General features: G+C 33.4%; 1 protein-coding gene across 1 annotated transcript in view; it reads right to left on the bottom strand.

The window, feature by feature from the left end:
• Pspc1 (paraspeckle component 1) overlaps nucleotides 1-17,323 on the bottom strand; it is a 60,262-nt gene that overhangs the window by 15,492 nt on the left and 27,447 nt on the right. Inside the window, 3 exon segments of the mRNA XM_047552424.1 lie at nucleotides 8,494-8,517; nucleotides 8,519-8,578; nucleotides 8,580-8,601. Coding sequence (XP_047408380.1) covers nucleotides 8,494-8,517; nucleotides 8,519-8,578; nucleotides 8,580-8,601 — 106 coding nt within the window.

Below are 17,323 nucleotides of genomic sequence, written 5' to 3'. Positions count from 1 at the left end.
AAGTTTGTAAGTATAATTATTGAGCAGTCTAACTTGAAAGCATTCCATTAGAGCATACTATAATTCAAGTTCCTATGCCCTACCACTAGTAGTTTTAAATATGGGTACTACATTCCCATTTGTCAAGTTTAATTTAGTCATAAAATTTTAACATTTCAGATAATACTACAAAGCTTCATGTGCTCAATTATTTAAGTACAGAAGATACTAGGTACTGGACTAGCCTAAAAAATATTTAAAAACACAATTACATGTAAAACAACTCCTCTAAATATACTGTCATAAAATTAAAAAGTAAACTGTTATGCCTTCTTAGAATTTTTTATTAATTCAACTGAATAATTTTTAAAATTCTAATTAGTTATATCACATATTATTAGGTATTTCAAAACACACATTTAGCTTAAAACACCTCTAGTTGCCAATTTTGACCTCGTCTCCAGTTCTTTTTGGGGTGGGGGCAGAGAGCCGAATAGCTAAAATAAGGTCTTACCATTCTGCTTAGAACTTACCATTTCAAAGAAAAGACATGAGGTAGACCTACCACACAGCAGAATACATAAACCAATACTAATGGTTAAAAAAACAAAAACAAAACAGAAAACGCCAATAAATTTTCACAATAGTTCAATATACTTAAAACTTCCAGGTAGAGAGCTTCTTTCTTTCAACTCTCAGAACATTTAGCTATATCACTTAACATTCTCTGGTTAAGTGCTCTGCACCTAAAATCCTCTAACTCATCTGTATCCTCTATGGTGCTCAGCATTATGTTTTAAAACACAGGAAACAATGAACCAAATTTTTTCTTTCTAATGGAAACCTCCAAGTCTTCCTGTAAGTTCTAACACTCTGAAGGGATATTCAAGTGGAATCCCGCATATTGAAAAGTTAGGTGTGCTGAAAAACCAAGCACAAAAGATGGTTGTTATTTGACTGTTTTTTAAAAACTACTCTTCACTATGTGATTCTGTACAAATCTATAAAAGTACCTCAATAGTTGTACCCAACACCATCTATGTTTTCCAAAGTATCAAATGTTTAACATGTGAGACATTAGCATTCAATAAATACCAAGGTATGGTGGCCCCATAAATATATTGAAAACCATGACTGAGCTTCACGTCATTTGAAAAACAAAATATGAAGCAACTAGTTCTCAACTTATATCTAAATAAGTATACTAGACAAATACATAATTCCTGACCTCAAAAAAACTCAGCACAATTAGTGCACCAGAAAGTAAAAACTAGTATGATTAGAATTTGACCCTGTAATTACTTTTTAAAAATTACATTAAAATGAAAAGGATTATAACAGAGTGCTTAAGTCAGGTAATAATATATACTAAGTCTATATGGAGGTTCTCCAGGAAAAAAAAAGAGACAGGAAAATTTTTTGGATTATGAACCTCCTCTAAGAGGTTAATGAAAGGTAAAAGAAAAAAAGAGTACTAAAGTCACTAAAATGACATAAAAATAATCCCATAAAATGAAGTGACCTCTGATAAAGGAATGTATGGAGGATAGAGACTCAGTAATTATTTCCATCTGCATTTGTTTGTTAAACATGAATGATAGAGAAAAGAAATATAGAAAGAAAACTCAATAATATATGATTGGAATACCATACATCTTGGTTCATCCAAAGCAGCCCATTTTTATGCCTGCTATAAAAAAGAATTTAGCCAGGTGTGGTGGCATACACCTGTAATTCAAGCAACTTTGGAGGTTGTCAACAAGATAACAAGTTCAAGGTCACCTGGCAACTTAGTGAGACCCTGACTCAAAATACAATTTTAAAATGCTAGGAACATAGCTTGTTGGTACAGTGCTTGCCTAAACAAAGCCTGGGTTTCAGTAGCCCAAATAACAAAACAAAATGCATGTGATTTGATATCAAGAATATTAAACTAATCCTTTTAAGAAGTAGATCCAAGAATTCAACACCTAGTTTAACAATGATACATTACCTTCAATCAAAATACTTCAATCATCACAAATCCTAAAGATCATTTCTAGAACTTGTAAATATTGCAACTTACATAGCACTCTTCATTTTATTACAAAAGCTAGTTTGAGTTCAAATTATGTGCAATCCCAAGTATTTAGAAAGTCCTCACCTATACTATAATCATTTTAATAATAAATAAAACGTAACAAAAACTGGCCACAACTAGAACACTACATGTGAGACTACTATAACTTATTACTGTTACTATCCATTATGATTTTCACCACATGTTCAAAAGCATGGTATTAACTACGATGTATCGCAACAGATAATAATTGCCCAGGAGGCTATACCACCTCTAACATACAAATTCTACAGCACATAATTCTTTATTCCCATAGGCTTATGGACCATAAAAAATTCCTTTAAAAGATATGTCCTTTAATACTTCAGGTATCTTGCCTCCTCCCCCAATCTTGTACATCGACAAAATACTTATTAGAGCTAAAATAAATAACTTACAGAAAAAGAGTGATGTGGAGACCACAAAATTTGTGACTACTTCTCTCAAAAACTCATAAGCCCATTTCAGAAATTGAATTTGTACCTACTCACTGGTAACAAACAATAGGGATTGTTGTTTTAAATTTTGTATATGCCCCACCAGAAGTGAGGCTATGATTAAATTAAGGAATGAATAAGGGAGAACAATGTCCGTACAGAAGCAGGAAAACAGGCTGACAAAAGAAGTGACTGGTCAATAACAAGTCAAATCTGATACCTACTCACCAAGAGGTGGTAACATTTTAAGAATAATGTTTTATATTTCTATTCATTAAAACCAAAAATATTTGGAAACTCCAAGTTTCAGTGTGGGACAGTGACACTTTACCAGTTCTTCCATAACTTAGCTCTGACTCATAACCAAAACTACCGTGAACCTCTGGAACACTAATGGATTCCTCAGGAACCTTGAATTTAGGATATGAGTTGTCTGCTGCAGTGAGCCTTCTAAAAACACTGGAAAAGAACATATAAATTAATTAATTTGCATTAAATTCACAAACTCTATGAGTTTGGTTAACATGAGTCCCTTTTAATAGATTCCACCCAATTCTCAATACTGGTTCTAGATCAGGGTCAGTAAACATTTTTGTAAAAGACCAGAAAGTAAGTATTTCAGGCTTTGCAGGTCATACAGTCTTAATCCAGCCTTATAAAGCGTGTCACAACTATTCCACTCAGCTGTAAGGCAAAGCAGAAATTAATCAACAAAAAATAACACACTATTCCAATAAATCGTTATTTACAAAACAGGCGGGGCATGTAGATTGACCTTGTCCTACGCTGTTGACCCCTGTCTGGATGAAACAATTAAAAACTTTAACCCATCATTTGAGACAATATCCCCTACATATGGTAAAATGAAAGCCCAATTCAAGGTTGCCACACCAAATCAACAAGGTATTATTCATACAGACTGTTGTACGATTTAAACTGTGTCCAGTATGAATACACCCTCCCATGTTGCAACAAGACACCTCTCCATTCACATTCCAGGATAACCACGACTCCAAAAATCTACTTCTATCATTCGCAGTTTTAACATACAATCTGTGATTGTTTTCAACCTCTAATAAAGAGAGATGAGCAGGGTTATAGAACTTCTAAAATGCTGAGCCAATGGTTCCAACACAGACTACTGAATCAAATTATTAGTGGGATCTTGAGTATTTTTTGTAAGTTCACAGGTGTTAAAACTTTAAGAATACTAAATTTAAAAAAAAAAAAAAAAAAAAAAAAAAAGCACTTGATGGTTAATACTTCAGAAGCTACTTCAATCACTCACCAAAAATCTATTCTAGGTATAAGTTCTAGGGCTCTACTTGTTGTTACCCCATTCCTCCGGACTGGGAACTGAACCCTGGGGCACTCTACCACAGAGCTACATTCTCAGTCCTTTTTATCTGAATATGGGTCTCACCTCAAATTTGTAATGCTCCCACTTCAGCCTACCAAGTCACTAGAATTATAGGCCTGTGCCACAGCCCCCTTCCAGGATTCACATTTTTAAAAAGCTCTCTGAGTGTTTGAAAAATACTGTCCTTGGAAGAGACCTAAAACCAGCATCCTCTGGATATAATTCTTTTTCCCTTTTCTTGGTGCTGGGGATAGAACCCAGAGCCTTGGTATACTAATAAGCATGTACTCTATCACTAAGTTACATACATTTTCTTAATGATTCTGATCTGTATTTCACAGGTACCAGGTTGCAATAATGGAACACTCAACTCTGTCAGAGGAGCCCAATAGGAATTGAACTGCTGCCTTGACCTTAATATACCTTTACTTCCAAGTTCATTATGTGCATGTATTAAAACATCCAGGGCTCTTCCAACTGCACATCTGAGAACACACACTCCAGTATCAAGTTAGGTATGTACTTAATTTATTGCAGGATATTTAAACAGATTTTAAAAGTCATTCTTTTCTCACTGAAAAGCAAACATAAGTATTTACCAAACCAGAAAAAGAAACTTCTGAGGTTTTAAAATTAACTACTAGCACTCAATCTAAACATTATCAAAATATTCCTGAGCAAAGTATTTTGTCACCACATGATATAATTATGATAGAAAAATAATGACATCTGGATATTTTTAGGACACTTACATTTCCCTAAAAAGCAATGTTTACTACAAGAAACTGCAGTAACAAATATTTAAATAAAATCTGCCATTTCCTATAGTGTAAGTTGTTTTCACAAATAAAGACTACAGTATTGAAGTGTTTAAAATACTTCATCTACAGCAAATGGAACAACCTAATATGAAAACAATTACAAGACAGTCATTACAAAGCCAATTCCATAACATTCTCTATTTCTGAATTGTGATGTTTCCAAAAGCTATAAAATTGGGACAGCAGAAAATTTTAACTTAGTAAATACTATCTAGAATGATCATAAAAACTACCTAGAATATGGTCAAATACACACCACACTATAGTAAAGAAAAACCTCAAAATAATTGATACAGTATAAAAATACATTCTTAGTCAAAATTATGCTTTTCTACAAGTGTGAAACTATCATGTTTCATTTATTAAGTACAAGAGCAATTATCAGTTTGATTTTTCTCAAAAAAAAAAAAAATATATGGTATGAAGTAAGAATGCCAGCTTGAAATTGATAAGATGTTCTTAAAAATATATTTCCATGTATGTCATAAAAATCATCATCAAGTGAAGACTGACAAAGAAAACCATGACCAAATGTATTTTCCCTCCTCCTCCTTTGTTACATTAAAAAAATCAGTACTTAGGATGTAAAATGTAAATCAATTTTTTATACTTCATAGCTCCATGACTCTTAATTATGGTGGAACATATCTAATGGGAAGACAATAAAAAAATAAAGGTGACATATTAAAACTAACCAAGAAAATTCTACTTTTATTACTGGGCAAGTTGAACACTTACCATTTGACTCCTCCCTTTAAACTGAACAGTGAAAAAAGAGAAAGCACATAAGAGGGCCTAACTTCAAAGCTTTAAAACAAAACAAAAACAAACAAACAAAAAAGGATTAAAATTGTTTGACAATTTTCCAGTGACAGTTTACAACGTAAAGGAAGGATAACTCAGAAAACTGCCTTAATATATTCCTATTAACAAATGTTTTCCAAAGTGCACAGTCAAGTTAGGTAAAAGCATCTGTTAGTTCTACAGTAACAAGCAGCATATGAAACTAGGAACTAAATATGACTATAACAAAACTATGAAAGCCTTGTGCCTGTTCATATGATTTCTAATCTCAAAAGCATTTTTAAAAAGAAAACACTATATTTCCCCCTAAATATTTAATTCCTTTGTCACACAAATTATGGTTTATTTATGTACATTTGACATATATTGTTCTTCAGAAAACTAAGAGCATAGTAACTTTGTAGCCTAACATAAATACTAATTCTAAGAAATCACAAATATTTCACCCTAAGATTCAATACTTTTTCTATAAAAGAGGCAGAAGGCAAATATTTTAAATTACTGTGGATCAGAAGTAGTCTAATATTCTTTTTAACTTTTTGGGCTGGAGTCTTCTTATGTTGCCCACACTGGCATCAAATTCCTGGGCTTAAGCAATTCTTCTCCCTCAGCCAATGGGAGTTAACTGGAGTAACTCACCTAAAGTTCAAGCCCAGTTTCTTTTAATGAAAATATTAATACCATTCTTATCTCTGTGATTGAAGTACTATGAAAATGGGCCATGGTACCAGACTATAGTTTGCTAAATTCAGTCTAGACAAATTAATTTTAATATGATACTTCAAACTATGCAACATGTGCTTCTGCAACTCCTTAAAAATATAGCATCTTAGTAAATAAATATATTATCTCTATACTTTTCTAAGAATATAATCTCATGAAACACATGATCTATTTAGAAATGCCAATAACCCATCAGGAGTATTTTTAATATCTAAACACCTATTTTCAAAGTTCGTTTGGATATTTGTAATATTTTATTACAACATTAAAATGAATTTTAGTACAAAACATCCAGCCCCAGTCCCAGCCCCTGGAACTGGGAATTAACCCATAGGAGCTACATCCCCAATTGGTTCTTATTTTTATTTTGAATAGGGTATGCTAAATTGCTGGGATTATAGGCATGTGCCAACACGCCCAGCTTAAATGTTTAAAATTAAAACGAGAACTTGTCGTAATAATTAAATTAAAAAATATAGCAATATTTCCAGTAGCTTTATAGAAAAGTAAAATTAGCAATATATTTAATTATGTTCCTAATTTCCTAAAGTGATTATTTATGCATACGACATTCAAATAGCTATACAATTCCATCCAAAAAATATTAAAGGTCATGCCAGAAAACATTAATTGTATCAATTTTACTATAAGCAAATCCTTTAGTAATATTTCAGGTAAATAAAAGGAGCAGGCAGAATTTTGTAATTCTTAATGAAATATTCTTTAAGAAATTCATCACACATGGTTTACATGTGATTATATTTGAAGATAATACCAATAAGCTGCTATTTTTCAAAGTATGGACCTGGAAAACTTAAAATTCCATTTTCTTTAATATATAAATTATCCTCAGATTGACAAATTTAACAGATTTATGTGCAAATTATATCAACTAAACAAACCCAAGATGACAGTTTGTCTACTAATTATATAAGGAGGAAAAAGTGAATTAAAAATAATGGTAGAAATTACTCAACAAAATTCAGAATGCTTTTTAAAAATTACTCAATTGATTTAGTAATGAAATTTAAAACTCTATTAAACCAAACCTTTAGTATAACACAAAAGAATGAAAATTTTTTTCTAATTTAAAGGCCACATAATTTTCATTCAAAGGATATGTACCTGATAATAAGATAAATATTCTTTGTTATTTGACAATTTAAGATTTGTTTTCCTCTGTATCCTTTCTAATAAAAAAAGTTTAAAATTTCAGAAGAATAAGGACAGAAAGGTCAGGGGGGAAAAGAGACAATAATTTGGAATGTTAATAGTTTTAGCCTCAGAAACTTACTAAAAAAGTTTCTTATTTAAGTATCATGGCTCCCAACAAAAGAGAAAAAATAAAAGCAAGATTTTTTTGAGATAGTGGGTTATGTTAGCTATTCTTTCAAGATGAAAAATGTAATTAACTCTTCATAACATTATCATTAAGAACTTGTAGATTTAACATATCTGACATAGTCTTGTTTGCTTCACCCATTTTGCCCTCCAAAACCAAAAACCGGAGTCTGACTAAATCTTTTGAACTAATCTCAGTTTGGAGAAAATTCAGGAACACAGTAAGTGTTAAATCAATCACTGCAACAATGTAATCAGAAAAACCCAGTGTGTGAGATACTATGTACAATGAGGCTTTAAAAGAAAAAGAAAAAATGAGAAAGAGAAAATAAGGCAATTCAACAAACCAATTGTAAAAAAAAATTTATCTTTGTAAATTTCAGTTTAATTAGTTAACATTAAAGAACTAGCAATTTTAAGATATGACAGGTATTTAAAAGAAAAGTACATATCTTTTAGAGATACATACTAAAAATACATGTGAAATTATATGAAGTTAGATATTTCAAACAAAATAGTTTGGGAAAGAAAATATGTATACTGAACATTGAAAAAAATCAGTCATGTGTTTGTAACTGTTGTCTGGATGATGGGCATATACTAATCTTCCTTTGTATGTGTCTAAAATGTTCAAAAATAAAGACTTGCTAGTATTAGTATTCATGGAAAATCAGTCAAGTGGAGATGGTGCATGTTATTAGGATTTCTAATAGCTTATATTTTTTAAAAGGGCAGTTAAAACAGAAAAAAATCCATATCATAAACATATTACATTCAGAAACTAATTTGTTTTCTGTAAGAGGTTAAGCATGACAACTTCGGAAAAAATAAAAAATACACTATTATATAAATCAAAATCTAAAAAATTCCAAATTCATGTCACCCACCTGATAATACAAAGTCATTTTGGTTAACTATATTTTACCTTACATTTTCCATATAGTTTGGTTTAAAAGCCTTCCTGCTGTCGCCTCAATTCCTCCTGTTCTCTATGTCGGATCATTTCTTCCTCACGGACGACGATGTTCCTCTTCATGTCTGAAAATTTTTTAAACAAAAATTTCAGCACTATGACATATGAGCCATAACCAGATACTTTATTTCATATTAAAAATATTTTATTACAAATTACATTATGTCAAATTTTTGACTAATGATTGACTGTTTCTAAAACTCTAATAAATTAGCTAAAGAATCTGAAATATTTCAATTATGAAACAAACAACAAACAAAACCCAAAGTAATGACACATAACCACAGTGGTTACATGCTTATATTCAAGAAATCAAGCTGGGGCTGTAGCTCAGTGCCAGGCGCTTACCTTAATGTGAGGCACTGGGCTCAGTCCTTAGCACCAAATAAAAATAAATAAAATAAAGGCATTCTGTTCATCTACAACTACAAAAAAATAAATAAATAAATAAAAAGAAAAGAAAGAATAAATCAAGCGTTCAAAATGTCAGGCATTGGTAGTACATGCTTATGATTTCAGCCACTCAAGAGGCTAAGGCAGGAGGAACACAAGTTTGAGGCCAGGCTCAGTAAGTAAGTGAGACCTGACCTCAAAAAAGACTGGAGATACACCTCGCACCCTGGGTTCAAAACTCCAGTATGGGAGCAGGGGGGGGTCCTAGAATTGTCAGTGACATGATAGGTCTTCAAGATATTTAAAACTTACAGAAATACGCACCTCAAAGGATCGCACGCGGTAGATAAAATTCTATTGTATGCAGACAAAAAAAGCTTTATTGAGCCTCTTTGCTGTACTTTTATCAACCCACTGAGGACATCTCCTGAAACAGTAGCAGCCCACAACTTTCTTTTGTAAATTAAGTTACATAGGACAACATTGTCTTTACAGTTTTAGGCTCCTCTGGGGCTAGCAAAGTTAAGGAGTTAAAACAGAGATCATATGACCTACGAAGACTAAATATTTACTATCCTATCCTTTTCCAGAAAAAAAAATCTGCTGGTTCCTATTCTACAGCAAGCAAAACTTGAAGCAAAAATATATAATATACAATATATATAAACATATATACACACACACATAATATATATTATAATTAGGTTATAATATGATCAAGTCAGAAAACCACATTAATATTAAGGAAAAGATTTCACATGATATTCAGCATTAAATCAATGCAAACTCAAATATATATGTCCTAAATGTATATGCATGGACAAGCACATGCATACGCACAAACACCCACACACACAACAAACACACACACATAAATGAAGTAGTGGCTAAATTAAACTGATGTCCATTCAGCAAATATCATTTTTAGGTTAACTTACATGAGTACCTTTCAACATTCACAATTAAGGTTTCAAGACCCTGCATTTTTTATATAGGACAACATTCTCCACAAAACACAAACCACTAACTGAAATATGTGATTTCTTCTACTATCAAGGGAAAACCTGTTAGGTTTTACACTAGTGGATAAGGTTTTACTCATGTCAGCTCACATGAAGTAAAGTGACAATGTTCCTACATGAATTTCAACCAAAATCTGGAACTATTTTTAGACTGTTGTCTAACTCCCCAAAATATAACTATCACATGCTTTAAAAAATCGTAAGTAAACGTGTTAATCCATTAATACATTCATAAATTTTATTGTTAACAAAATACTTTCACATTCACATACTACTGAAAATGTACACAGGTACAGGTAAAAACTTCTTATCATCACTACTATCATCATTGTGGTACTGAAGTTTGAACCCAGGCTACACCCCCGACCCCCCATTCTTTTTTTTTTTCAAATTTTGAGACAGGGTCTTGACAAGTTGCTCAGGTTGACCTCAAATTTGTGATCCTCCTGCCTCAGCTTCCTGAGTTGCTTGAGATCACAGGTATGCATTCATCACCCCCAGGTAAAAAGTGCCTTCAAGAATCTTAAGGACAAATATGTTTTGAAATTCATACTTTTTCTGATTTTAAGAATGATCAATATACTACATTTCCAGTAAGATTCATATTGCACCACATAGCTAACCACACCAGAATTTCTGCAATAAGGTGAACATGCATGAGCTCTGGAAAACATAAAGACTGACAAGATCACAACATAATTTCAAGTCAAGCATCTCCATTCAACAGATTCACATCAGATTCAGCAACTAAATTATACATTTTAAAAAATATTTTGGGTTTTAATCTTTGCAGACAGAATATGATCCTATTGGGGGCCAATTTCTAACATAATTTTAAATGTGCAAAACCATTTCCAGTAAACTAAACAAATATGTACACAAGTGTGCAAGGATATATATGTATACAATTATACACTGTGGCATTATTCATAAAAGCAAAAAGATGAGGACACACTGATCAATATATGTGGGGGACAATTAAGGTTCACACAAAACACAGCCGTTACAGAAGGGTACATATGCAATTACTAATAATGAAAGAACATTTATTGTCAGAAAAAAGGCAAGTAAAAGAACAGTATTCCTGCCAGTGGTGCACACCAGTAACATCAGCTACTTGGGAGGTTGAAGCAGGAGATCACAAATTCAAGGTCAGCCTGGGCAACTTAGCAAGACCCTGTCCCAAAATAAAAATTTAAAAGAGGGCTGTGGTGCAGCACAGTACTAGAGCATTTCCCTAGCATGTGTGAGGCCCTACTTTCAATTCCTAGTGGTACAAAACAAAACAAAACCCAGTATTTGTAATTTGTATGAGTAGAGAACAAGATAGTAACAAATTTTGTATGACAGGAACAATCTGATTAAGAGCACTGTCCTTGTGATTATATCACGCCAATGATCCCACAATCTAAATTTATAAGCAGCATAAATATTACTGTTGTCCATGTTTACTTTCACTTTTCTTACTCTGCCAGATGCTTAAATTAGCTCTTCAGATAAAGGAGCATTCCTAGGTTATATCCACAAATGGAACTAGTAAAAGATAAGAAAAAAGAGGTATGACAAATATAACATCCTTCACACTGTACTTTATCGAAAATTAATACAATTTTAATTTTTTTAACTTGTTTTAAATCGAAATCCTCTAACCATCTTCAGATATCAAACATATATATTTTTTTCAGGGCTGAGGACCGAACTCAGGGCCTTGTGTGTGCTAGGCAAGTCAAATATTTTTATAGGATTTAAAAGCAGGATCTAGGCACTAGGCCATGATGATGCTTACTAAATAAACCTGCCTTGTTGCTTCTGTTTTGGGGAGTTTTGTCTGTTTGTTTGGTACTGGGGATTGAAGCCAAGGGTACACACCCTCAGTCCTTTTTTGGTTGGCTGGTGTGTAACAGGATTGAAGTTGCTGAGGCTGGCCTTTGAACTCTCAATCCTCTGCCTCAGCCTCCAAATTTGCTGGGATTACAGGAATGTCCCGCCATGCTCAGATGCCTTGCAGTTCTTGATGAGCACAGACTATGTCCCCATATCTGTCAAGATTTGAACCCGAAATGTCCCAAAAGGTCATATATGAAAGCAAGGCCTACAATGCAGCAACAAATAGAGCTTTCAGTCATTGATTACATCATGGGTACTCTGACCTCATCAGTGGATTAACCCATTTGATGAATGAATTGATAGCTGAATGGACTAATGAGAGGTAGGACCCAGCTGGAGGAAGTGGGTTATAGAGGCATGCCCTGCAAAGGTGTACATGTCCTCAGCCCCTTCCTCCCCCTCCCTCCCTCCCCTCCCCCCCCCCCCCCTCTCTCTCTCTCTCTCTTTCTCTCTCTCTGCTTCCCTGCTGCCACAGAGCAGATTTCCTCTGTCAAGCCCTTCCATCATGACATTCTGCCTTATTAATCATGGAGCTAACTGACCATGTACTGAATCCTCTGAAACAGTGAACCAAAATAAAAGTCTTTCCTCCTCTAAATTGTTTCATCGGGTATTTTTTTAAAATATTTTTTTAGTTGTAGATGGACACAATACCTTTATTGTTTTATTTTTTATGTGATGCTGAGAATTGAACCCAGTGCCTCACACATGCTAGGCAAGCGCTCAACCACTGAACTACAGTCACAGCCTGTGTTCTGTTGGGTATTTTGGTCACAGCAATGAAAGCTGACCCAACACACTATGAGATGGACCAATACATCTAAGGACTTGAAAATAATGTGCTGGCTGGGCATAGTGGTGCATACCTATAATCCCAGAGATTAAGGAAGTTGAGACAGGAGGATTCTAAATTCGAGTCCATCCTCTGCAATTTCATGAAACCCTGTCTCAAAATGAAAAAACAGAATAAATAAAAAGGGTTGGGGATGTAGTTCAGTGGTAGAGTGCCCCTGGGTTCAATCACCAGAACTGTGAAAAAATTATATGTTGAAGGATTTAGGAAATAAATGGATGGGCAGAAGAGTACTAGAAAGAAAAGGAAAGAAGGAAAAAGTAAATGAACAAAACAAATGAAAACTACTCAATGGACAGGTGCAATGGCACATGCCCTGTAACACCAATGCTCAGGAGGCCTGAGATAGGAGGATCACAAGTCTAAGCTGAGGTCCTAAGCAATTTAGTGAGACCCTGTCTCAAAAATAAAAGGGCTGAGGATGTAGCTCAGTGCTAAATTGCCCCTGGTTAAATCCCCAGTACCCACCTCCCTCCAAAAAATAAAAAAAAATAAACCACTACTAAGTGGTCAAGTCACAGGTAAAACCATCTCATTTAGTCCCTTACCCTACCTAGTCTTCTTTCTGTACTCCTCCAGTCTCTGAAGAATTAAGTGACCCAAGAAAATTTAAATTGTTTATAGCATTGAAAAAGAATCCAAAAACTTTTATACTCCAAACAATTCTTTAATTTCTCTAAAAATATACTTTTCTAAGTCAGTTTTTTCTATATTCCAACTAAGGTAAATAAAAAGAGTCCAGCTTATTTGGCTTAACAAAGCTATTTTACTAAGTAGCACCTTCAGTCAGATAAATCTCTTTTATTTTAATTGCTATAATTTTGTTTGGTCTCAAAGTATGGGTTGACCATTACAGTAAATTCCTAGACAAATTTTTTTCCTTTCCTTGATACATACTGCAGAACTACTTTGTATTACAACAAGCTGTTGTATTTCTTTTAAATCAAGATTCTTAAGAGTTCATCCCAAAAGTGAAGGAACTTGTCATTTGTTCCCTACATTATACCCAAAACCTAGACTTTTTTTTTTAGACTTAACAGAAAACTTGCAAAAATAGTACAACATTCCTGTGTATATCTCATCTAGTTTCCACTAAGTAAAACATTTTACCTAACTCAGTTACAATTACAAAACCCGGAACAAATACTGGTAAACTATATTAATAAAATACAATAATAACTACCAGACCTTATTTAAATTTTACCCACTAATCATAGTTAACTATAGACCTTATTCAAATTTTCCCCACTAATGTTGTTCTGTTGCAGGATCTTAACAGAATCCGGCACTGCATTTAATTATTATTAGCCTCCTCCATTCTCTTAACAGTTCAGTCTTTCATGAACACTTTCTAAAAGAAAACTACTTTGGAGAGACCCTTCAATTTGGATTTGTCTGATGTTTTCTCATAACTGGAGTATGCCTATCTGACAATAAAATCACAGAAATCATGCTATATCACATTAAACAGCATCAAGGGGTAAATGAAGTCAACTGATTTAAAATGCATGATAGGAAATTTAACATAGTTTTGGTGGTGTCTGATGGATTTTGTTCACTGTTTTCTATTTTTCCAGTTGTACTTAATACAGACTTGGGACTATGCAAAAACCCTGTTCTCAAGTTTTTGCCCACCAACTTTAGCTTCCATTAATAATCTTGTCTGTAACAACTATTACTACAGTATTATCAGTGACTATACTGCTTTCATTCTTTCTGCATTTATTAATTGGAATCTTACTTTAAGAAGGAGCTGCCCTTTCTACCCCTCTTAATTATTTACTTATTTAATTGCTTTTATCAGTATGGATTCATGGATATTACTTTATTCTACGGCTTAAAATCTAATGTTAGGAAAAAAAACTAACAATCACTGTTTTTTTATTTTGTTGCTAAAATTGTTCCAATGTGCCATGAGGAACTTCATAAAGCTCCCAAGTTCTTCTGATATGCTATTCTTTTTTGAGTGTTTCTTTACTCTTTGGTACAAGATATTCTAATCATATCACAGTTTTCAGTGTTTGCTATCAATCACTTCTCCAAAAAGCCCTGGTTCCTTTTATTAGAGTACTTAGAAACAAAGATGTGGATACTAAATATTCTCATATTTCCTGGGACACTAGTGCTTCTAGGGCCTTTTGGTCAATGGAGCCATGAAATACATGTATATATTACATTAATTCACACATAAACACATCTGTATTTCTGCATGTGTCACTATTAAACACCAAAGAGTTCATTTTGATACCTGACTCCAATCCAGCACCACAGATTCACTTTAATTTTAGCCTTCTGGAGAAGTCAGGGTCTCTCTATATTTAAAAATATGTTCTCTTAAGGTACATAAGCCAGGAATGGTAACATATACTCGTAATCCCAGTTACTCAGGAGTCTGAGGCAGGAGAATCACAAGTTTGAGGCCAGCTTTAGCCAATTTTGTTTCAAAATAAACAATAAAAAGGACTAGGAGTGTAGTTTGGTAGTACAGCAGCCTTGGGTTCAATGACCAAGATCCAAAATTGATAAACAGATAATCTGGGCCAGTTTCAGGGAATCTTTAAGGATCACAAGGTGAAAAAGTTTGAAAACCATGGCCCAAAATTAAGAAAAATACATACTGAGAACAATGATCTGAGTGCTAGTATGTCCATTAAGGTCTTCAGTCTCTACTGCCTGTCCACCCTTCTGTCACACCAAGTGAACTTCATAAGTAGGCACATCTAAACAAATGGCACTTGCCTGACAGAAATGCCCAATAAATGTTCCTTTCTTAACATTTAAAAATAATAAACTTTTAAAATTTAAAGATACACATGATTTATTACTACTTAATCTTAGGTTTTTTCTAAGTTTTAGAAAGTATGTGAATAATGTACATATAAATACATAAAAATTTTTAACTCAAATGGACTTATAGTTCCTATTTTAGGAACAGTCCCGGTGGCTTTCCCAGGCAGTATGGTAGGGAAGCAGATTTCCCCAACACTACAAAAGGACTATTAAGGCTGTCATATCTGCTTCTGTACTCAATCTGTAGCAAAAATTGCTTACTTTATATAAAGAAAATCACATAAGTATACATACATATATATGTTTATTTAAAAAGGAGTATTTTAATAGCTGTATCAGGTTCTTGTGGATATTTTCTCTAACTGCACCAAAAATTTGACCGGTGGTATTTTCTTTATTTTTGGTACCAGGATTGAATCCAACGTTGCTTATCCACAGAGTCACATTCCCATCCTCTTTTATTTTTTATTTTGAGATAGGATCGCACTAAGTTGCTGAGTTACTAGGGCTGACCCAAACTTATGATCTCCTACCTCAATTTACCAAGTGGTTGGGATTATAGGCATGTGCCATCATACCTGGCAATTTGTTACTTTTTAAAAAAGTAATTGTTCTTCCTCTGAAAAAAAAAAAAAAAAAAAAAAAAAAAACTGCAGAAAAAAGAGTAAAAATGAAAAATATACATATATACACACACCCACACCATACACACATTTCAGTGTGTTATATTATTCATTTGCAATTGGTTCACTTGTATTTTGCTATCCTGCTCTGGGCCATCCCCACATTCACTCTACACACATTATTTGATTATTTAAGGATTTTGTTTTGTTTTGAGGGGGAAAGCAGTCCAAATGTAGGGTATAATTTCAAAAAGTCTAGTTGTCAAGTTCAAATATAAGAGGAAGCTAGATTCAGATAAGGTTTTAAGTTAGGGGAGGTATGGTGTCTTTTTTTTTTTGGATAGTGGGAATTGAACCCAGGGGACCCTTAACCACAGAGCCACATTCTCAGTCCTTTTTTTTTATTTTGAGACAGGATCTCACTAAGTTGTTATGGCCTCATTAAGTTACTGAGGCTGACTTGGAATTCATGATCCTCCTGCCTCAGCTGCCCAAACTGCTGGGATTACAGATATGTGCCACTGTGCCAGCTGAACATGTTCACATTAAAAAGGGAAGCAAAAGCAAAGTTGAAAAGGATCCTTGAGGTAGGATTTCATGTGGATTACTATGCTTAACAAGTGAATCTCAAACTTTAAGATGCTTCCAGTAGTTCTAGAGGTTAAGTTTGAGACTTTGCAATTCTAACAACTTCCTGGATGAGAATGCTGATGCTGCCTATTCAAGGACTACAATGTGGACTTGGGTAGAGTAAAATCATAGTAGTTTCAAAACAGATAAACATACATATACATATACACATACATATACATACATACATATACACACAAAATACAAATGTTGATATAATCAGGTACAAAGAACAAACTAGAATAATACATCAAAACATACTGAACATCACCTATCTGAAAACTAGAAAAGCTTCAGTTTTTCACTTTGTTTACTTTTACTTTCCATGAACAAGTTATTTCTGACCACAGTACTTGCTACTGTTATAGCACTTTCAAAACCTAAATTTCTTAAGTTTGTTTTAACCATCATAATTTTGTTCATGACATGTCCTTAGTATAACTTGAGAAGTTGTTATCCCATATACTTCACAATAAAATACTGCAGGCACAAGGAAAACTGGTCAATTTTTTATTTATACATTATGGAACAACCATGGTTAATCATTATTGTTATTATTACTGTGATTTTTTAAATGCTCATTCCCTTT

Source organism: Sciurus carolinensis, chromosome 5, assembly GCF_902686445.1.
Source record: "Sciurus carolinensis chromosome 5, mSciCar1.2, whole genome shotgun sequence".
NCBI lineage: Eukaryota > Metazoa > Chordata > Mammalia > Rodentia > Sciuridae > Sciurus > Sciurus carolinensis.
The sequence above is the reverse complement of the archived record's forward strand: the minus strand, read 5'-3'. Positions and strand labels throughout refer to the sequence as shown.